Source organism: Ambystoma mexicanum, chromosome 4q (assembly GCF_040938575.1).
Source record: "Ambystoma mexicanum isolate Mex_15411 chromosome 4q, UKY_AmexF1_1, whole genome shotgun sequence".
NCBI classification, from domain to species: Eukaryota; Metazoa; Chordata; class Amphibia; order Caudata; family Ambystomatidae; genus Ambystoma; species Ambystoma mexicanum.
The window spans coordinates 93,381,208-93,404,977 of NC_090928.1; the positions used below are offsets into that span (position 1 = coordinate 93,381,208).

The window sequence follows — 23,770 nt, forward strand, 5'->3', positions numbered from 1 at the left end:
GCCAGTGGGCGTGGTGGTGTTATTAGGTGGGGGAAGGGAGGTTGGCTTTCAGAGCGATCTGACAGTAAAACATGGCCGGCGTGTCTTGACGTGCAGCTTCACTGAACGCTGTGCGCTCGATATGGCATTTTCTTCATAGATATGGTCGCAGAATAGGGTGAGCAGACGACCGGGTTTTTCCACCCCGTCCCGGGTTTGCACGTTTGGGGGCTACTGTAATTAAAACTGCAATTATTATTCACAACACTTTCAGAATTTTGAAGTTGGAGGCTTGGCACGAACCCCCAACCTCTCAGGTGCAAGTCATAACACTTACTGACTGTGCCACAGAGACTGGGTTGGAAATTATTATATGGCAAGCCATGTAATATCAATTAGAGCTCACGCTCGTTTTGAAATAACATGCCACGATTCACAGACAAAACTGCACAAATGAGATTATTTACAGTTTATAGAAAGGAGAAGTGCTGGAAATATTGTTGGGGGTGGTTGTGGGGGCGTGTTGGGGGAGGGGCGGTAATTGGTGGACTGCGATGGGGTAGTCCCTCTTTTATGTTGTTGGCCGTCCCGGTTTTTTGTTTTGAAAATCTGGTCACCCTATCGCAGAAGTCCTGCTAAATCAGATTCCACCCATGCAGAAACTATGCTGACCAGGGCCGTGGAGCCTTTCTGGGGCACCGAAAGTGGGCTTGCCGCAATGTTTGTTTATTCCTTCACATATCCGCGCGGGAGGGCGGGCAAGGTGCCAACCATCTGGAGCACAGGACGGAGTCATAGCAGCTCCACTTATCCGCTTGAATTCATAGACTACATCACACATGGAACAGACATCACACGCAGAACAAAACTGTGTTCCTGGAGTGCCGCTGCGTGTAAACACTTGGCCCAAGCCCCTCCCAGGCCCTGAAAGGTGAAGAAGCTCTCTGCCCCTGACTGCCGTGTCTCGTGCATTTGAGCTGAGCACGTTTTTTCAGACTCCACCTGAAAGTCATCCTTTGCGCAACAGCCCAAACTTAAACAATGAAACTTTCCAAAGCTGTACATATGTCCTCTGCTTTGCAAACATTTTACTATCAGGGTGACTATTCTAACAGAGGACATGAGCACCATACCAAGGGCCTGATTCATGGAATCTTTCGCACGGTGCAAAGTCACTTTACACTGCCAACAAACACGCTGATTTATGGAACAGTGCAAAGTGTCTTTTTGCAGTGTAAAGTCACTTTGCAATGCAAAAATACACTTTGCACTGCTCCACACTGATTCATGGAACAGTGGTAAGGGCATCATTCATGTAATTTTTTTGCACGGTGCAAAGTGACTTTGCACGGCAGTCACAAACCCTGATTCATGGAACAGTTCAAAGTGTATGTGTGCATTGCAAAGTCAGTATAAAGTCATTTTTGCAGTACAAAATGACTTTGCAGTGCAAAAATACACTTTGCACGCCTCCATGATTCAGGGTCTGTGTCTGCAGTGCAAAGTCACTTTTCAGCAGTGCAAAGACACTTTCAACAATGCAAAGAATTCCATGAATCAGGCTCAAAGTGTCATTTTGCTGTGCAGTCAATTTGCATTGAAAAAATACACTTTGCGCTGCTCTACCCTGATTCATGGAGCAGCACAGAGTATATTTTTGCGGTGCAAAGTGACTTTGCCCTCAAAAAGACATTTGCTCTGTTCCACGAATCAGGGTGTTTGTTGGCAGTGCAAAGTCACTTTACAACGTGCAAATAATTCCATGAATCAGGCCCTAAGTGTGCATTACATGCTCAGAAGGAATGAACATTTGAATTAGTAGCACAGTCATGTTTGATAAATTGGGGGTCATTCTAATGTACCCAAAATGCACTTTGTTTTTATGCAAAGCATATTCAGGTCAGGCACAGCATTCGGCACTTAGCTCCGCCCCAGTCCCGCCCACACCGCTGACAATCCACCCCGACATTCAGTTGCAGAGAGGTGGGAGTTCCCCCAGTACATTCAGTCCAATTCCAGCACTGAGAACAGAGCATCACAAATAACAACCAACACATAAAAACCATATCACAAAAAGACAGTTGTCATACTCACCAAGAAACACATTCATCATAAATGAACTGTGGGGAGAGAAAGAGAGAAAGAGCAGTTAATACCACACGTCACGTACAGACAGCACAGGAAGGTCGAGTTAGGGCGGGCACATGTGTTTCTGCGGCTTCTCTGTCATGGCGGTCTTTTCCCTTGTATGGATTATGTGTTTTTGTTATGAAACATGCAATAAACATATTAACAAAACATAATAATAATAATAGGTGAAACAGGATTGCTAATGTCATTGGCAGGGACACAGAGTGAAATACAAGCACAATGTACATTAGAAGGCCTTGGGCAATAGCATATGCCACTTCAAGTGAAGTGTTATTTGGTGCCACCCTCCCTGGCAAAGAGCCAGATTTGCTGTCTGTAGGACAAACCTGAAGCCACATTGGTATCCCCTGTTGGTGGCATCCTGGGCAGCGACTTAGAACTGCCTCGTCTAAGTACGGCTCTGATTACAAGCACTTCTCGTGTAATGGGTACATTGGCATTTCTCACCCCTCTGCTTGGAAGTTCCCTTGTATGGTGTCCCAGCCCCAGTTTCAGGGGAATGACACAGCTGCTGGCCTTTTGGACATTACATTCTTAAGTGATGGTCTGGGCTCAAGTTGCGGGTACACGCGGGCGGACGGAGTCCCGCCACTTTTTTCATGAGCCCCCCTACTTTTTCAGAGGGCACCTTGATATGCTAATTTCTGGTGACGCCACATTCGATTAATATGTTAATGAGTCCCTCCACTTTTATTTTTAGTGTAATGGGACAGCTGCTGGCCTTTTGGACATTACATTCTTAAGTGGTAGTCTAGTCAAGTGCATCTCTAAAAATTGAACTCCTCATGAAGGAGGCAGGCGCCGACTCATGGTCGCCAGAGGTGTGCTCTCCCACCCACCCCTTAAAGTCTCTACGGGTTGAGCCCCATTAGAGTGCCTTAGGTCTGTCATGGGGAGGGCAACTACCACACTCCCAACAGGACCCGAAGAAGGGGTTTACTGAGGATGTTGGCAGTGGCAACAGGGAATGCCTGCATCATTAGCTGTGTGGTAGGCATCTCCCGCATACCCTTCACAATATGACTGCTGCCAAGAAAACATAGAGAAATAGACTGCCTGTGTCCAAGTGCCTTTTTGCATAGACTTGCAAAATAGCCTGGCAGTTAAGGGGTTAATTAAAAAGCGGACTTAACTTCAGAAAGTCATCTAAATAAATAAATAAAAAACGAAATACTCTGTTAGCATGACCGCTGTTAAGGATTCTTTGTGAGATTACAAATGTTAATCACGGTGGGCACACACCGCACGTCTCTATCCACCAATGATCAAGAGCAGGTATGTCTCCGGCCGCCACCATTCCATCCCCACGTGCCTTCAATCCTGCATGTTCCTTACTGACTGCATATGTTTACTGGCCTCCGCGGCCCAAAAGGGCATGTGGGTAAAGTGGTATTAAATGCTTTGCTATCAGGACTGTTCCCACCGGTAACTAACAAATGTATACCTGTAACTCCCACTGATGTAGAGGGCTCCATTCTTTTCCTGAAGCGAGGTTGAATTTCAATAAATACTCAACATAAATAAATAATTAACAATATGAAGAGCAGGTGACTTTATTGCGAAGGTTGAAACCAGAGGACATCTCAAGTTGCCACTGCCAGATGTGAACTGCTGTGCGCTCCTGTCCCTTTGCTTTCTGAAACCCGAACTCCTGCATTTAAAAGAGGAACTATAAAGCTGCGAGTACTGTTGAAGAATATATATAATCACGTGGGCTAAGCAGGTGGGACTGCAATATACCTCAGCACTAACCATGGGCAACTTGATAGAATTGCTTCTGCATCTAGAGAGACATGCCTGGATCGAGTAAGTGCACATGACCTGGAGCACCTTGGGAACTTTGCAAATATTTTTTTTAGGAGATTTATTTTTAAAAAAAGGTGTATTTGCATTTATAAAGCGCCTAGCGGCCCTGAGGCATCGTGGCGCTGTCACAGAAGGCTTACTTAGTTACACAGTTGCTTAGTGTGCAGTACATGGTTATGTGCAGTCAAAACAGGTGGAGGTAGTATTATAGCCAATCAGGTGGGTGCAACACATTACAGGCCGCCCCTCATGTCACCAGATGATTGCTTTAAGGGTACAATGGAGCTTCCGTTTTTTCTAAAATAAATATTCTGCATGTTCACCCTGGCTTCGGGAAGTGCATTGCATGGTGCAGCTTTTTTGATGGCCTCATTGCAGTCTGGGCAGATGTTCTGGGTGAAAAACTGCGATCCATAATTACTGCCACTGCCAGCAGGTGATTAGAAGAATCCTCCCAATTCCAGAAATACCACTATCGTAGTGGAAACTGTAATGGTGTGTGTTTGTTATGTATTTCCTTTTCCTCCCCCATATTGTTCTCTGTGTCAATGAATAGTGTATACCAGTGGCTCATACCAGGAGTCCACGTTTTCAATGCAAGACAAGGTAAATAAAATACATTCTGACCCTATTCTGCATTATTTCTGAACGTTTGTGAAAGTGTGGGTGGCCAGAGAGGCCCGCTGTCTCACCCCCTTCCAATGTCGCCCAAACCACCGTTTTTTTTTACTGCATTGAGAGAAAACCTTAACAGCATTTTAAAATGCTGGCATATATTCTGCGTGCACAAGCTTTACAGTGGCAATGGTGCCTTGTACTTTTGGCAACAGCATCATGAAGCTGATTAACAGTGGGCATGCTGGCATGCATTGTCAGTCGCAGGTATCACTTGAGTGCTCTGTGATCGGAATGCTGGCCTATAGTGTGTGTGCAACATCATGAACATTTTACAGCGAGACGGCAGCCATGTATATAATGGATGCAATGCTGTCATATGTTGTGGGTAAAGGCATTGTAAATGTTGTAAAATACTCATACTTGTGCACTGCTTGTGTACTGCTGGTGACCAGGTGTTTATTGGATTCTTTAATTTTGTACTCTCCTAACGTGACTATAATTACACAGCTTCCTTACCCCATTTTTCACACTAATTGTGCTGATAAGTGCACCATTTAAACTCATTATTTCAAATACATTGGTAGGAGAAACACTCTCACAGCCCTGTAAAGTACCTAGGGTTTCCACATGCACATTTGGGGGAAATAATAATGCCACGCCACAGAAAAGGCCCATCAGCCACCACTTACCTTGATTCGTCTGCAAAGCCAGTGGCCCTTTGGACCTTTGGGCCACCTGCCCCTCCCTGCACCACTGTGCGGGTAGTGGGTAGTGTCTACCGCTGGAAGGATAGCTGAAGTGCAATGCACTCTCCTTGAGAAAAGAATCATCTTTTGCATCCTGGGCTTCATACAGGAGACCACTCTACCCCCCACTGCCCCACCCGGAAAGGTCTATACACTGAGGACCACCAGGTAGAGATTAACACAAGGTTCATACACTGGTACAATTCGGCTTCAAGTACTATTTAAATCACACACTTAGTATCACTATTGTTACCTCCTATTAGAGGGCTGATGGTGGAATGAGCATCCGAGGGGCACCTGTCAATCTCCCCACACATTCAGAATGTGTAAACAGGGATGGTGGGCTGCTACTGAAAGGGTTTCATGCTTTTTTCCTTTCACTTCAGTAGTGCATGCACGGTTATACTCACATCCTGGCATATTGTTTTGCACATGGCTGAACCTCTGGGCCACTGCATGGAAAAGAGTGGGGTAACGTGACCCGTCTTACTGGGGTCTTCGCACTGCAACTCTCACACTCATTCATCCATTCTCACACTCAAATTGATGCGCCTGTCCTCATAGTCATGTGTTCATTTCTACATGCCTAATCCATTATAGTCAAAGAAGTGATCAGGGAGAATATCCGGATAGATCTGCTAAACTATGGATCTGACTTCCACACTTATTTCATTGCAAAAATGTATTCATCTTTATTAAATTAATTTATTTGTTAAAAATATCTATTCAAAACATCAATTATTAGACACAAAATAATCATACATGTACACATGAAAACCCCCCACAATTCGAAAAATGTTTCATATGCCTGCAGACAATTTTGTAGACACAGGAATGAGATAGACAACAAATATATCTGCTGACCCTCACTCATGACAATTGCAATTCTTAATGTGTCACCCCCTTCTCATCAGGGATAATCCTAATACACCCTATGCCTTACAGCTGCTGATTGCAACATGTATATAGATGACACTGTCTGAAAGAAATATGTCGATACATACTGTTTCGGCCTCATTAGCACATAACCAACGCTCTCATTTTCTCAGTCTTCATCAGGACAAATATATTTGTAAATCTCCCCACCTTTGGTTCCTGTGTTTTGATATGTCTCACAACACTTCTCACAGACCCCTGCTTCATTCACGTCCGAATCGTGCTCCTAGGGCACATTTCACCTCTTTTTCTGCTCACATGATTTATCAGGGACCCCTGCTTCACTTATGTCCAAAAAGTGCTCATAAGGCACACCTTTCCTCTTTTCCTATTTGTTCCACATATAATAATAATAATGTAGCATTTATATAGCGCTACGAACCCCTGGGCATCTGAGTGCTGCTTATTCACAAGGATGAAAGGCTGAATTTGGCCCTGCCGGGATTCGAACCTGCATCAGCAGACTCTGCACAGATGTCAACGCGAGCGCTCTAGTCGCTGTGATATATTACCGGCTATGTTGGCGTATCCTCATTGGCTGCATCACGATTGTACCTTGAGGCAAACTGAAAGGCATAATGTGTATAGGATTATCCCAGATGAGAAGGGGGTGACATATTAAGAATTTTAATTCTGATGAGTGAGGGTCAGCAGATATATTTGCTGTCTCTCTCATTCCTGTGTCTACAAAACTGTGTGGGGCATGTGAAAAAATCTGCGAATTGTGGGGGGTTCACATATGTACGTGTATGATTATTTTGTGTCCATTATGTGCTGTTTTGAATAGATGTCTTTACCTAACACATAGATTTAATGAAGAGGAATATATTTTTTGCAATGGAATACGAGTGGACGTGAGATCCATAGTTTAGCTCATCTATCCAGAAAAACACCCTGATAATTTCCTTGATTATATTGTACAACTTGGGAGATCTGGGAAATAGCCAGGTGCCCCTCAATATAAATTGTTTTCAAAAATCCATTAATCCATAGCAGACTTCTGCAATTATCCACCCATATTTATTCATTTATTTATTTTTTACATTTGTATAGCGCACAGACAGCCCTTGGGCATCGCGGCGCTGTTACTTGTGATTAGCTTAGTTACAGATAAAAACGTTTGCATTGGGGTCATCAATACCTTACATACAGTTGAATATCATACATTTCATCATTCAGATCTTGCGGGAATAGATCCTGAGTTAGCTGTGGTGTGCTCAGTGCTTAAGAGAAGAGCAGCGTTTTCACACTATCATATGCCACTAAGCTTTCATTTATTCATCCATCTTCAAAATCTTTCATTCATCCATACACACCCTTCCCCGTCCGGTTAGCCTCAGAGAAATGCATCTGTACATGCTCCCATGCTCTTAATCATTGACCCCCACATTTGTTTTCATGCATCTACTCACACCGCTGCACCCTCTCACTGCTCTGTCTGCTTTCCCCTCGACATGCCCAATCTGCCAAAGTGTGTCTGTGTGTCAAAACTCTTGGCTTTGTCAGTGCTTGCATTTTTATATATCATGTATTAGAATTGGTGCCACCGCGAATGTACCCCGCAATTTATATTTGTCACGTTTAGCGTGTATGGTTTTACAACAGTCAGCATTTACGTGTGCTCTAATACGTCACTGGGCTGCTTTGAAAATATGCTTCAATGCCATGGAATGGAAAACAAAATTGTATTTGTACACAGTTAAGACTCTTTGTGGTTAATCTAATTTGGTCTAAATCCTTGTTACTTTGCACTACGCTTGTACTCAAATCTATGTTACTGCTGTTAATGAGGATTTCCCTGAGTTGGTAATGACCGAATGTGGGTACGGAACCGACTTTTAGCAACCCACTAACCCAATTGTATAGTATTATTGGGGAGAAAATGTTTGGTGCAGTTTGTGTGAAGCTTTTCAAGAAAAATGTTTAAAATCTCTAAACAAGATGGCCACCAGACATATCATAAGCGATCTTAAGCGTGGGTGAGTCCCTTTTCGATGTTGCCAGTGGACAGCTGGAGAAGATGGTGGCACAGCTGAAGCTGGACTCATGGGTGCTCATTGAAGTCTAGGCACTTTTGAGGGTTTTAGGGAATTTGAAGGGGGTTGGGAAAGTAGGGCGTCAGCAGAATTGGGGAACATGCATGGTAGCAACATTCAGCTCACTCTGAGTCTGGGACATTATGGCCAGATTCAAAACACAATCCGAACAAGCTGATGGACTGCAACTTACATGCGAGGAGCTATTTGTGATTAGATACATTTTCTGACTCCATTGATAGGTATTGAAAGTTATAGAATCCTTAACTGCATGGGAGACAGTGCCAGGGGAAAGATGCTGCACATGCATTTGTGTATATATATATATATATGTTCACACACAAGTACACTACCCCACAGCAACACCAAAAACAGCTGATGATACCCATTAACAAAGGGGCCGCACAGGCTTGTTGTGCATTTGTTCAGACAGACACATGCTGTGCCAGGCACAGCTAGGGTCTGTGCACCCTTTTACCAATAAGTGCTTTCTACTTTATCCTTACTGGAAGACACAGTGCACAGTAATGAGGCGGCCTGTGATTCTGTCTCCCCATCAGTCTGTGTAGCTGGACCCCAACCTCCGAAGAGGGCAAGTTGGCAAACCAAAGGTGGATGTGGCTCCACATAGTCCTAGAGTGCCCACTCCCTCAGGCTCGCTTCAAAAGTTTGCAATTACTCTGAGCATAACTCCTGAGCGACAGTGTTTGTGCTTCACTCGGGAGGATAGCTCAGCGGCAACGCACTCGCCTTGAAAACAAGACCACACCCACACAGAGCAGCATAGGTTCTATTCCCTGGGTCCGCACTTAGAAACCTCTGGGTCTTAAGTGCATTATAAATAACCAATCATGATTATAGCATGCCTTTGGAAGACACCTAACATTTTAACACCTCCAATGCATGATAAGATATGATATGTTATTTATAACACGCTTAATACCCAGAGGTTTCTAAGTGCGGACCCGGGGATTGAACCTGTGTTGCTTCGTGCCGCCTTGCTTCCAAGGCGAGCGTGTTGCCCCTAAGATATCCTCCCGAGACATGCCCCTGCCCTCGCAGTTGCTCACCTGCACTGCCTCCTGGCAACCCTGCCCTTGGGGCTATATCTGTAACCCTACAGTCCCCCTACCTCTACCTGCACTATCTATCACTTGCTGTTCTGCACTTAACCTGAACTGCCACCTGCTGGCCTCACTTCATGTTTTTTTCATGTTTAGATCCTATGTCCTGCACTGGCTCCTCCTCCCCTTGGTTCTGGCCAGGGCCACCAGGAGGGTGCAGCAGAGGAAAGAAAATACCCCGGCCTCGCGCTTTATAGTGATCCTTGACCAGGTCATGCAATTTACGACAGGAAGCAGGTTCGCAGACAACACCAGAAGAGCGCGTGAATTATTCTTGGGTTGGTGTGATTACCACAAAAAAAAAAAAACATTTTGTAGTAATACAGCCTATTTGTACAGTGCTTATAACTAGGGGGAGCCAACAGTCAGACATAAAGCGTGCTACATATAAATGTGACATGATATCAACTATTCTACATGTTTACGGAAAACATCTAAGCCACAGCAGCATCAAAACGCAGAGGAGTTTTGCACAAAGTGATAGTCCTCAGAAAAATAAACCAGCCAAGTTGACTCTAAATAAGAAACTCTGGGCCTGGGCATCCAGGCTGCCAACACACACGTGAAACAAGGAGCGCTTCTGGCAGGTTGCATTGTGATGGGATATGTCATCAGAATAGAGTGTTCAAGGTAGGTTCAGGGTTGATGAGCCTAAACACTGGCGGAAGGAAACATTTGTTGGGTGACGACGACACGATCTTTGTAAGATATCCAGTGCGTTCCGGCTCCAGGTTGACCCGAAACAAATGTTGATAAGTGCAATGGACTAACAGCAAGATTTTACCTTGTCCCAGCTGCGTCATGGGTGCCTAATCAACATCTATGACCGCCATACGTAAACTCAAGGGGTGGCTTTTCACTTTACCGCCGGCAGAGTGCTAAAAATAGCAAAGGGGGGCTGAACAAACCCTGTGTTATCTGTGGTTCTGGCTCGGCAGAACAGTCATTTTTTGGGCTCCCCTTCTCTATGGTTAAAATAGCACACATTTTGAAAGGTTGTCATTCAACCTCAAATCGTTGTAAGCCCTGACAGATTGAACAGCAGCAGCCCATGACTCCTTGGAGTGCTGGGGAGTTTAAGGCAGGAAACGAGAGGCACTATTTTTTTATAGCGTGATCATCATATGCAGCGGTGTCGAACCAAAAAAGGGGTCTGCTAAAATGGGTTGAAGACCATGGCGAGAACGCTTTCAATACCGAGACATTCTTTATTTCTGCAAACATTCATATTCACTGTAGGGGATTTGGGGCAAACATACAACAAATGAGGTTGGTTAAATATTACCGTTCGACGTTTTATGCCTGTATTAGAAGTTTACTCGGAGACACACAAAAGATTTCCGCCAGATGGCGCCCTTACTCCATACGTAAGAATCACGGCAGAACTGTATATCAAACAAAGAAACACTGAGATTAAAGGATCATACCGCAAGAGTTCTTTCAATGCGAGGACTCTAGTGCTCCACAGAGGTGTCATGGAAACAACAAATTGCAGCTTTTTGGACACTTTCATGTCTCTCTTTGATGATGGGGATGGTTCGTTTTTTCACTATGTAGGCAAGTGTGAAGAAACGAATGCAATATTATTCCATGTCATGTGTTTAATGTCTTTTATCTATCACTGCGCAACAATGTTTTGTCAGTAAGCAAGCAGCCGCCATTTAATGGGGCGCAGGGTTTCAGTACGGATCTGCTTTTCATCCTAATGTACAATTAAAATGCACTTTTAGCACTTCACAATTCCTTTAAAGCATTCAGGTCGTGATATTATGTCATCAAAGGTCAAAGCTTGGCACGCAGAGTGGGTACATGTCTTCCGCAGTGCTCAGGGTCGGAGTGGGTCATAAAATCAGTCCCAGCAACAATGATAAAGTGGCCCACAACCATTACAATTCATTACTAGCTAGAAAAGATTGTTGAGAGACTACCCAAGGGGGGTGTTTTTGGTGAAATATGTTGCATACAATGCATCTAAAAACATATTTGCTTAGTAACATTGGTTACAACTAGTGTAGTAACTTTTGAAATTGTCCTACTCTGGCTAAAAGAAATTAGCCAATTCTGCTCCAAAAAATTGCCTCATTCTTGGATCCTGGGCTGCACTGCGGTGGTTTGACATCCAACATTCCTAAATCATCCCAATTTTTCTGTCCATCTTCCTGAACACAGGCCTTTAAGTAGAGGGGGTCTGAAAGCCAAAATTCCTAAATCATTCCAATTTTGCTGTCTGACTTCCCCAACACAGACCAAACGATGGGTGGTGGTCTTCAAAACAAACTGCTAAATCACCCTGGGGCTGATTCATGGAATTATTTGCGCCAAAAAACAGGGATTCGTGCGCCATTCTGCCCGCAAATCCCTGTTTAACAAATGGGGATTGCGGGCAGAATGGCGCACAAATCCCCGTTCTTCAGCGCAAATAATTCCATGAATCAGCCCCTCCCCCGTGTTCATTTTAAAGCAAAAGGGTGGGTGAAATAATAAGTGCCCCATGCATTTGTACAAATCTGTAAACCACTGCTAGACTTATAAGCGTGCAGGAAAATAGAAATTGCACAGCACTGCATATGTAAATTGATTTTGTTCATTGACCAGTGTTGATTATTCCTTGAAGTGAAATCTGTATGAAGTATTGTGATTTGTGTTTTCCAAACCAAATTGTGTGATTTATTTATGTAAAAAGAAGTCTAATGGTGAGCCACAAAGAAGGTGGCGTATGTCGTTTTAGTGTGATCTTCATTACCTATAATTCAAGGGGCATGAGATGAATATGAAATAGGGCTGAACAAAGAATCGACATTAAACAGTTTGTGGTGTGGCATCTTGACTGGGGAGGGAAGCAACTCCCCGTGTTGAGGGTGGCCTCTCAATAAACCATTGCACACCAGAGTTTGGTATGTTCTACTAATACAAACCTCCACAGACGTTCCAGCAAATGCCTGCCAAGATCCAATATGGCCACTTAGAACGTGGCCCATGCTTTGATTCAACATTGTGCATGAGAATCAGTAACCTGCTTGCACCGCCATGCTGAGACATGGGAGCCGTGTAATTATCCAGCGGCAGGGTACAGATGGCCACGTTGTAACTGCTCTGTCACCGTTTGGAAACCGGAACTATTTACGCGGTGGGTTCAGAGCATTCCATCCATCTCATTCACATCATTCTTCATACTGTTACAACTTAATAACGCTTGCCTTCACACCCAGAGCACAGTATTGATTTCATTATCCATTACACAAAATCCTTACGTGCATTAATTGGAACTTGATCATGTTCTAAATGGCAGACATCTACATCAACACCCCATCCTCCCACCAGCTAGTTATGACCTTGGTGACCTGACTGTCATAGAGGCACTATATCATAATAGTATTGTTTCTTTGTCATAAAATCTTAGTTATGTGACTTATTTCTCCTTTTTGGATCTTCCACAGACCGGCCAATCTTATAACTATAATGTTATCAGATTGCACTGTACATAGATCATATTTACTTACATTATTAACATCCCAGCCGAAGTTGGTACTCATTTATCGATCTCGGAAGAATTAAAGGCTGAGTTGCCCTTGCTGGGATTCGAACACAGGTTGATAGCAGCAGCGGGCCATCAACATGCTGAGCTACCTTACCAGCTCCAGGTGGCACTAGTTTGAATCAGTGTAACTTTCATAGCAGTCTCCTTTGGGAACTGAAGCCAACATTAGTCATAAATCAGTCACTTTAATTCAGCACTATTTGTTTTCTCATTGCTTTGGATACCAATGAGCTCACTTGGGCTTAAGAGATACCCTTTGGTCCTTTTTAGAAATGCCAATCTCGAGCACACGTCTTGAACTGTGTCTACAAATACACATTTTCCTTCCTGATGAAGGCTGGGGTGTACAAATACATTTTTACCCCTTGAGCCGAAACTCAAGCACTTGAGTCAATATTTCTACACCTTCTTTTACAATACGTATTCTGCAATTTCTTTGTTCACAGATGAATGTATTTCTTCTTTGGACCCCCTTTACACCATTTTATCAACTTTATGTTAATATGCTTATGCAATGTCTATGTTCTACATAGGTGGTATACTTTCTTACATATTAATTTAAACTGTTCTTTCACTGTGATTTCATGTGATGATTTTGCAAAGACATTATTTTGATAGACTAGGCTTGACACTTTGTTTTCTTTTGGTTTGTTGTTCTGTTAAATTTCATTAGGAATTTTCTTGCTCTTTCATTACATAATCGATAGCCAATGGATTGTTTTCACAATGCACTTTATTCTCCATCACAATCAGAAAGGAATTCTTTTCTGTCAGCCAGGAGGGGTTTCTTTTGTTTTTTGTGGATGTCATTATCTTACAGAGGAGTTCCTTTCCATGACCACATGTCCTCCTTCATCTATGTGTGTTTTATCATAGTGAGCATTGTTGCTATGTTCCATTGAATTCATTTAGGGTGGTTATGCTTCTTCACAGTGTGTCAGGCTCTGTAGCCAGGCGTGCACGGGTTCAGTTCTATGTTGGCAGGTCGCATAGCTTTATATTCATGCCAGGCAAGATGGATGGCCTATTTGCATTTGGTAGGTAGCCAAGTACAACATGTTTGCCAGGCTTTTCACAGTTCTGCATTTTCCACACAGGTTGGGACCTTGTGTTCGAATTCTATGGGAAAAGATGGGTTTTACATCCAGGAATTGTTCGAGTGGCATTTATGCCAGATGTGCTGGGTTTGTATGTCTGCATGTAGGGAGATAGCCGCGTGTAGGACAGAGTTATACGTGCCCTCATTTGACAGCTAGCAGCAGATCGATATATATATCGATGACTTGCGGCCGGGCATGCTTTGCTTAGCATGTCCATGTGTACACGCTGCTTGTTGCTTAGGCATGCATTGCCCTGGGCACACCAGCATTACGCAGGCAGGCCGATACATTGTAGTTTACTTCCTCTGCGATTGCTCCGCCCTTTCCCCCAGTGGTAGTCTGTTGTACACCACTTGCTTACTCATAATGGTGATGTCAATGATTCCAACTCTTCTATTTCTCTATCTTCTGTGGAATGTCACTTGGTTATGTGCATGAGAGAGTCATGTTGTGACAGCTGCACGGACTCTTGGGTGAATGCTCTAGTGCAGGGGTCTGCAACCTGCGTCTTTCCGGGTGCTTTGGACTACAATTCCCATGATCCCTCAGCATTGACTTTGCTGGATATGGCTGATGTGAGTTGTAGTCCAAAACACCTGGAAAGGCAAAGGTTGCAGAACCCTGCTCAAGTGAGTGCGTTGTGGGTGACTGGTGGGGGGTGTTCGGCTAGGGCATCATCGGCCCATCGCTGCTTCTCACTTCTTTACATGGATGAACTTATAAGAAACTTCAAACTGCTTCAACATGCATGTTCTACCATGGACTCATGCGTTCTGATTCCACACCAGGGTCACTTAGAATGCAGGAGTGTTCCAAATGTCTCTCTCACGCTATGCACCCTCACACAAACCTACTCCGGCCCTCTTGCAGCTGCATAATTTTATTATTTAAACCACCTCACATCAGGTACCAAATGTGTCCCTCAATGTGGGTGTCCCTAACCTAACTCTTCCCTGCTTCTGCCAAAGAGATCTTCTCATCAAGTGCGCATATGACTGATGCTTTTGGTGAATTGCACACCTAGGCCTACAAGCTTCCCCTTTTCCTGTTTGCCTTCAATATTTTCTCTGCCTAAGGAATGCACCCTCCACCCGGATCTGTTTCACCATCATGAAGTTCTTCCCAATCCTCTGGAAAATGTAAATCTGCGCCACAAAATAAAGTGATGTCTGTAATTGTAACGGGTTTCTAAGCGCGGACCTGGGATTTGAACCGGTGCTGCTTCTTGTGATTTTGTATTCAAGACGAGCACGTTGCCACTGAGCTATCCTCCAGAGACAAAGTTGGCTTGATTTGGGCAATCCAAGAGCATTGGGCCCTGATTTAAAAAGCGAAAAACACTTTACCAAGATATATTTAACAAATAGGTGCAGACGTCGGAAAAACCGACTCCCTTGAGCAAGTTGCGTAGAAAGTTAACACAATGCTTTGAGCAGGTACAGCAGGCTTTAAGAAACTGGTGAAAAAGTGAAAGGGACAGAGGTTGGTCAAGGAATGAATATGCACAATAAATGCACATATTCCGTGCCTTCATCAATGCCTGTTAGTACCAGGGGCAGAAGAACGTGGACGGCACGCGGGGTGCAGAGCACCAGCAAATATGCACTTGGGAACTTTGAGAAAAAGCTCCAATTATTCAATGTACACAGCTTTGAAGCGAAAAACGCACAGCAAGCAATGCGCGTTTGAAGCACCCCCTTCCTCACTATTAGGTGGCCGAACGACTTACACAAAGGGACTGCTTCTCAAAAGAATTTGAGGGAAATGTGCCTGGAGCAAAATGCTAATTGTTCTCAATCAGCAAACAGCATTCCAGAGCAAAATGGCGACCGAGCACAAGGGTCTCTATGAACGAGAGGGAGGCGGCAATAGGAATGTTAATTGGCCACTTAAAAACATAAAGTTGGCAAAGTGTAGAAAAGAAAACAGTTTTCCTCAAGGAAACACACTAACATGACAGCTCCGTGTGATGAGAGCACTATTCGTATGGATGCACATTATTTAACCACATAGACACACTGTCCAGCGGCCCTCTGTATTTATAGCCCCCTTTATCTCTCACAAGTAAGCACACAAGTGATTGTGTGCATGACAAGATAGGGCGAAATCCTCACCTTTTCCTGCACTAGTCCACAAGACAAGTAGGCCACATTTTACACTAGTTGATTTCAGTGCAAATGAGTGCTCTGCTAATATGGTCAAATGGCACAGTGAGTAGAGCCCTCGCTTAGACATCCGCAGAGTCTGCTGATGCAGGTTCGAATCCCTCCGAGGTCAATAAGCATTGCTCAGATACCTGAGGGTTCATAGCGCTATATAAACGTGAAATTATTATTATGACCCCATACACAAAGGGGCACATCATTATTCGGTTTCATTAAAAAAATAAAAACAGTATAACTGTCAGAAGAATATATATTACACCAAAGAAAAACATTATAGAATGCGACACATATCTTTACCCTCATTACCTCACACTCTTCATGTGCACGAGCGTCAGGAATAAGAAGAACAGATGGAAGACATGAAGACGGTGTGATGAGAGCAAGAGTAAGATCTGATCATCGCAAGGCAGAAAAGGGGGAGAGAGATGCAACAAATGTAAGGATTACATGTGATGAAATCAGAGCAAGGGAAAACAGGAGATAAAAAAAAACTACAAGGAAAGGAAAAAGAAAGAAACGAAAGGAAGAAAGGAAGGCAATAGATGCAATGGGTGAAGGAGAGATAGGGATGAGAGGAAGAAGAAAAAGACACGAAGAAAGTGGAAAAAGAATGAAGAATGCAAGCAGTGAGGAGAAAAGTAGAAGGAATGAGTAAAGGAGATTGGAACAAAAGAAAGAGAGGAGAGGGATAAAAGAAAATAGGAAGATCAGGCAACCAAAGGGTTGGTGGGTTCATACTTCATTACTTTGTATCCTTCTGTTTTTCCTCTTCCTTCATCCTTCTTTTCTTTAACCCAAGCCCGAATGGTGGCCCAGCCAGGTAATCGGAGCATACACGGAGTAGGAAGCTTGGTGATAGAAGTGAACGCACAGAGACAGTGGGCCTCATTACGTGTTTGGAGGCAGCCATGGGCTATTAGCTCCATGGCTGCCTCCAAACCGGGCTCCTTTACCGGGTTCTTGCAATGGGGACTTACCGGGTTACTCCGACATAGGAGGACCTGGTAATTCCTCCTTGCAGGAACCCATCCCCATTTCCATTTGAGCCTCCATAGGGCTCAATGGGAATGGGGATGGAGGTAACAACGGGCACATTATGAGTGTCCCGTTGTTATCTCCCTCTTCCCCTCGTGGGACCCAGAAAGGACGCCTGGTTTTACCAGGCATCCGATCCGGGTCACGCGATGGGAAGGTTGTAATAGGTGCTCCTGGAAGAAGGGGGCCGGTCCCGTTCCGGCCCCCTTCATTCTGGGAGCACAAGGGTTGCAATGAGGCCCAGTGACTTTTACAACAAAAAGAAGTGTCTTTATTAGCGTGTATTTGATTGTACTGTTCTTACTTGCCTTAACTGACTGTACCAGGGTGTTCTCACTGCGGGGAACAAGTGCAACATTCACAGACTAGGGACAAAGGGCTGGCTTCTCATGCCAGAGACTCAGAACTTAACTGCCATGAGGATTCCGCTCAAGAAACATGAGGATGTTGAGAAACAATCATTGGGGACAATGGTTGGAGAAAGGAAAGAGGAAGGAGAGCGCTGTATTGCTGTATGTGCCTCATGGGGCCATAGCCTTGATTTTGCCAAATGGCTCCTTGCACTTGAAAAGCTGGGTTACGTATGCCAGCAGCGGCACAGTGTGTTCCCTGAGCCCCCAGATGAATTGCCTGGCAGAACCCCAGGCATCCACGTGGCCTGAGGGCATGTCTGCCCAACCACGAGCCAGAACGGGCAGGCACAATAGACCCCAGCCAGACCCACATGTGCAGAGTGGCCCAGAAACAGCAAATAATCTTGAGGTGCAGCGTGGCCTGTCCCGGGGAAGACCAGAAAATAATGAAAGAACCAGGGTGCGTATAAATGGCGGCTTGCGATGATCAGCATCATCCAGTCTGGGCCGTGTGATTGGACTGGTCTGGGACCAGGCAAAACGGTTTTAGGGTCAGATGTGGCAGACCTAGAAGCCATTCTCCAAGCCCGGGATGCGAGCACAGTGCAGCCTAGCAAAATGGTGATAGCCATTGGGGAGCAGTCATCCCGCCATGGGGACAGATGGTACAAGCTGTGGAAAGGAAGAAATTCCTGATGGCCCAGTGTGAGGAATTCGACCATCCGCACCGTGAGAGTGCGCTCGCCTGTTTTACATTTTTTTAAATGAAATGTAATGTTTGTAGAATAACATCCAGAAAACGTGTGGTGCTAATCTGCACACATTTTCCTGTCCTCACCGCACAACATACACTTAGACCTGTGTACTCTGGGTGGACACAACCTACAGGTGCATTCGCCCCTGTCATATTTAGTTGGGATATGACAGCCAGGAGTACACATGTCATCTCAGAAGATGTGGGCCCAACCTTCTCCCTGCCACGTTCAGCCTAATTAACTAACAAAGGCCCCATGGATCTGCCCAGTCCTTTTGTTGAGCTTGGTAGCTGGTGGCGGCATTTGCATACTAATCAGAGTTTAATTCAAATAGGCCCAGATGGGGTCTGGCTGAAGAGGCTTACAAAGGAGACAGGAAACCCCATCACCCTTTCACATACATTGTGTCAAGCTGATGCCAGCTCCCACTCTCAGTATCGATTGACAGTGGAATGTCATGTCTGGGTCTGTGTGTTTACAGTAGTCATCCCCGGAGGGAGAGCCCATTCACAAGGTACAAGTATCTGGATTGATGGCGCCAGAATGTCTGGTCTCGCTGCAGCTTCAAGGGAGACGTGGCGCTTTAATCAGGAACCACAGAGAGCTCCATTAACCAGAGGGACCCATTGATACACAAGAGACAGGAAGATGGATGGAACTTAGTATTACATGTTTTCACCCCTTTACCTTTTCTGATGCAAAGCACTCTGGTTATGACCTCACATATACAGGAGATTGTTGGTGGGGACCCATGTTTGATTAATTAAGGTAGGCTTAGCCTACACCAATCCCTGTGGTCCATTTGGCTTTACAAGAGGGCTTCGCAAAGAGTAACATGAAGAGATCAGCTTTGGACCTTGGCTGAAGGTACAGTCTGTTTTACATTTTTTGCCAGTGAAGGAAGGCCAGGGCCTCCAAGAGGGAAGCAAGATCCCTCCCCTAAACATCTCCCAGGGAACAGAGGGAGATACCGAATGCAGAGGACCCTCTGGCAGCTCCAGAACCTGTACCCAGCTAGCACACAGCGTGCCCTGCTAGCCTCTGCAGCAAGCCTCTTAGGTGGGAAGGGCCAGAGAGTCTCTGAACTAGACCAAGGACAAGGCAGTAGCCTGCATCACTCTTCTCAGCTTTGGGCCATCCGCCTTAAAGGACTACACAAGCCCAGTGAAGAATTTAGGGGGAGTGCACCAACACACATCTACTGACATCTTCCTTTAAGGACATTTTCCGTGCCAGCAGAGCCCCTCGAGCTGTGACTGACTGTGCTGCCAACTGTTGCTGCAGTCGCTAAAGCCATCCGAGATACCTCCACCAGTGCTGCAGAAGCGCCAACCAATACTAAGACGATTCCTGATCCAGATTTGCCGTGTAGGCCAGCCTGCAGCCATCCTTCCTGCTTTGCTCACTGAATGCCTGCTGCCTGATACCCGCCCGCCATGAATATGTAGGAGTGACTGAGAATACATGAGGGAGCCTGATCCAACTATCGAGGGTTCTAGGGTTCTTACCACGCAAAATTGTTTAAATTAATTGGTTAAAATGGTGTGTTTCAAAGCAAGATTTCTGTAAAAAGTCAGGTAATAAAACACACAGTTTGAAATCAGTTTTATGAAACTATCCAAAATATGCAAGTCACCAAAAGTGCACATAAGCATCTACCTACATATTTTCATGAAAAAGTGAAGTTAATGATGGCAGTGCCCATACATGTCCATTCAGGCTGCACCAATATATACCAGTATTACCGCATAAGAATATACTTCTGTTGGCTTTGCCGGACAGTAAAACAATGTCTTGCCACAGTAAGAAAGTATATCCCGACTGCCTGTATCAATGTAGGCCAGTCTTGCCATGCAATAACATTCATCATGTTTGCTTTACCCTCGAGGACCAGTAAAATATCCCATGTCACAGTAAGAAAATATATGCAGTCCTTTTGAACAAATGGAGGCCCTTCAAGCCACATAATAACCCCTGTAATATTTGCTTTACCCTTGATGCCTAGTATAAAATGCAGTGCCACAGTAAGACTAAATAGCTATACTGGCCCAAACAATGTCGGCTACTCTAGGAAAGTATTATCAAAATGCCTTGCCATAGTATGCAGACTGGTGCAACCAATGTTGCCCAGTCCAGCCACGCAGTAACACATATCAGCCCCCTCCCTCAAATTTAGAGGCCCACTCCCCCTTCACACATGCAGGTAGACACGCTCTCATTCATACGCATACATACAACATGCAATCTCTCATTCACGCACATATCATACAGTAGTCAGACAACTCCTTGAAAGCATGCATGCATAAAAGCAAATGCACAATTATACATATGCACATACATACAAACATTTCAAATACACATAAATTAAACTGTACTACCTGCTTGTGCCCTCAACACACCACACTAGATGGCCAGGCAATATTCCTGGTAGCATGAATATGCTGATTGAAAATATGCAGCAGGGTAACTGCCCCTGCTCAGCGGCAGACAGCATAGTACACCATGCATGCAGCACCCTCACCCATACAAAGGAGCCACCAATGAGTTTTTAATAAATGTTCATAAAACACCATTGAATCTAGGGTCTCAGAATTCCTGGAACAAGTAGTGAAAATGAAGCAAAACTAAAAAGACAGCCAGAAAGCCAGCAACCACAAATGATAGACAACAATATATGTCTTAACACAACTATTTGTGTGCTATTAATAATCCAAGGGCCTGATTTATGGAATTTCTAGCGCGGTGCAAAATGACTTTGTACTGGTACAAAATGACTTTTGACTGCCAACAAACTCCCTGATTTACAGAACAGTTCAACGTGTATTTTTGCTGTGTAAATCTCTAATTCGAGAGGAACACTTGCCACTCCCAGGTTGTTTTCTGTATAATTCTTTGTGTGACACTCACATGTACTTTAGGCGAGTCGACAAAGACAGCACTGCGACATTCTTCCCTCAACATGCACATACAAATAATTATCCAATCTGCTTCAATGAGATGTTGAACAAACCTATCACACCACCAATTCATCATATACAGGCTTTCCTTGAACCTGCCAAAAGTTGCTGTATCTCACCAGGGTTAACCAAATTCACTGTTTATGACTCCTATCCATCATATCAACAGAGACACAGCAGAGAGGCATGTCTTCCATATATCTCTGAGCCCAACAATCTGTTCTCAATTACACTGAAACCACCTCGATTCCAGGCAATCTTTCAATATTGCAAGATGTTCCTTGACAGCCAATGCCATTATTACTGATTAAGCCCTAAAGGAATATTTGTAAAGATTTTCTCTTCTTGCTTTACTTTTCCCAACTGGGCCTGACTTTATGAATGGTCTTCCAGAGCAAAACACATAGAAATATATGTTCCTCTTGAAATTGCACCATTTTAAAGCGGTGCGCAATGCTGCGCCTTTAGATGTTCTCACAGCATTTTCTTCCGCAGCATCTACTTTGAGTGCATAGAATCGCACAGAATACCACCAAATTGTTTTCAGAAATTCTTTCTGGACTGGATTAAAGGTGTTTTCTTGCATAAAAAAGTAGATTCGATGGCAATCCTCACGTAATGCAATCAGCCAGAGGAAAAACCCTCTAGAGCCATGGATTAACATTCTCAGGCTGGATTACTGTACATTTGCGAAAGCACAAATGAATTTTGCAAATAGGCAAATACGTTTGCACTTGTGCAATTGCATGCATTCCTGTGCAAATGATTGCATTTGCACCAGGCCCAATGCAATTGCATATGCACAAATCACATGTCTGGTTGCACATCAAGCTAGCCCTCGTGGAGCTGCGGCTTTAGCTCACAAACCGTGCCCATGCCTAATCCCTATACTCTTCCTCTAACACTTTTATTCTGATGCTTTTTGGGAGTTGTGAATAAGTGCTATAGAGTAACCTGGGAGTGGCCTGGGACACTAATCATTTTACTGACCTCCTGTCCACCAACAGTAGGGGGGATTGGTAGGGGTACAGAGGCCCCCTGAACCTTCAAGCCTATCAAAATAGGGCAACAATATTCAGTAATCAAATCTTAATATTCTGGTGGATGACCAAGCAGAAGGGGTCTTTTAAGGAGAGGCAATCTTAGCAGTGACGGAATTCAAAGAGTTCAGAAAGTACATTATTGCTATCCAAGTGCATATTTTTAAATATTAGAACTCTGGCACGTTTTTTTTCTGGCATTATCCATAGAATATATACACCTAGAAGGATTTGATTCACAAGTCTCAGATTTAGCAAAATAGTTAGGCTTCACTAGTGACAGCAGCCTGTCCTTCCAGAAACACATAGCCAAGAAGTCCCAAACAGCCCTAATACAACGCTCCACCATTTGCAAAATCAAGCCACTCATCCCCCCTCAGGACTTCTGGGTCGCAGTGCAGGCCCTTGTGGTCTCAGGCATTGATGGGAGCAAGGCCCTCCTGGAGAGGCCGCCTTTAAAAAAATAGTCCACAATGTTACAGCACGCATTATTATGGATGTGCAGAAATTTAACCAATCAATCCCACTCCACAATGAGCTAAAATGGCTTTCTCTGCAGGGCAGGATACTATTCAAGACGGCATGTATCATCTACAAAGCAGTCACGAGTAGTGCATCGGCGTACCTGGTGACTAAGCTCCAGACATCTGGCAGCACAAGTTTGTTGTGCAGCAAATCAGCCAACTGTCTCGAAACATAACCTGCCGCGGAGCCGACCCACAAGCAATCATTTTTTCGTCATGCACCCACCCTCTGGAACTCAATCCCTGTATTTGGTCAGAATATCCCCAGTCAGGAAAAGCTCTCAAAACAAAGCTTTTTCAACAATACCTGACCACTAACGCATCCCAATAGCCCACAGACGGGTGCACAGACCGCAACTCACAATACTGTGCTACTGTCAGAAGACTCCTGCCCAATTGCTGGCTACCAACTCACTGTACAGTACTCTGCTTCTCTCTATCTAGGTCCATGCTTCAAAAATTGAAATAAAATTAAAATAAAATAATAAGGTTTTTTGACCTATAGCAATCTAATATTAAGCTATTCTAAATGATACCATTGCACCTGCAATATACAAAGCTGGGCAAGATGTTATGAAAATGTGCAAATGGATTCTCGGTATAATGTTGAGGAATTGGTGGTTTAGTCTTCGCTATATATTGAGTTTTCTTTTGTGACAGTTATTCATTTTAGTCAAAAATCCTCAAATCTGAAGACAATGTGATTGATTTTTTGATTGAATGCTTTATTTCAGCACACAAAACTTCCATAACAGCATACTCATAAAAAATGTTAACATCATATACAATCAAAATGTACAGATTATCAGAAATAATGAAAAAATACAATACATAAGATTAGTGGGAAGGCATTAATAAGATAGATACAATAATTGTTGCTCACCATACCTTCTAATTACAACTTACA

General features: G+C 44.1%; 1 protein-coding gene across 1 annotated transcript in view; it reads right to left on the reverse strand.

The window, feature by feature from the left end:
* SLC24A3 (solute carrier family 24 member 3) overlaps positions 1-23,770 on the reverse strand; it is a 1,254,778-nt gene that overhangs the window by 136,686 nt on the left and 1,094,322 nt on the right. Inside the window, exon 8 of the mRNA XM_069607530.1 lies at positions 2,074-2,099. Within this exon, the coding sequence (XP_069463631.1) occupies positions 2,074-2,099 (26 nt within the window). The remainder of the gene's footprint in view (positions 1-2,073; positions 2,100-23,770) is intronic.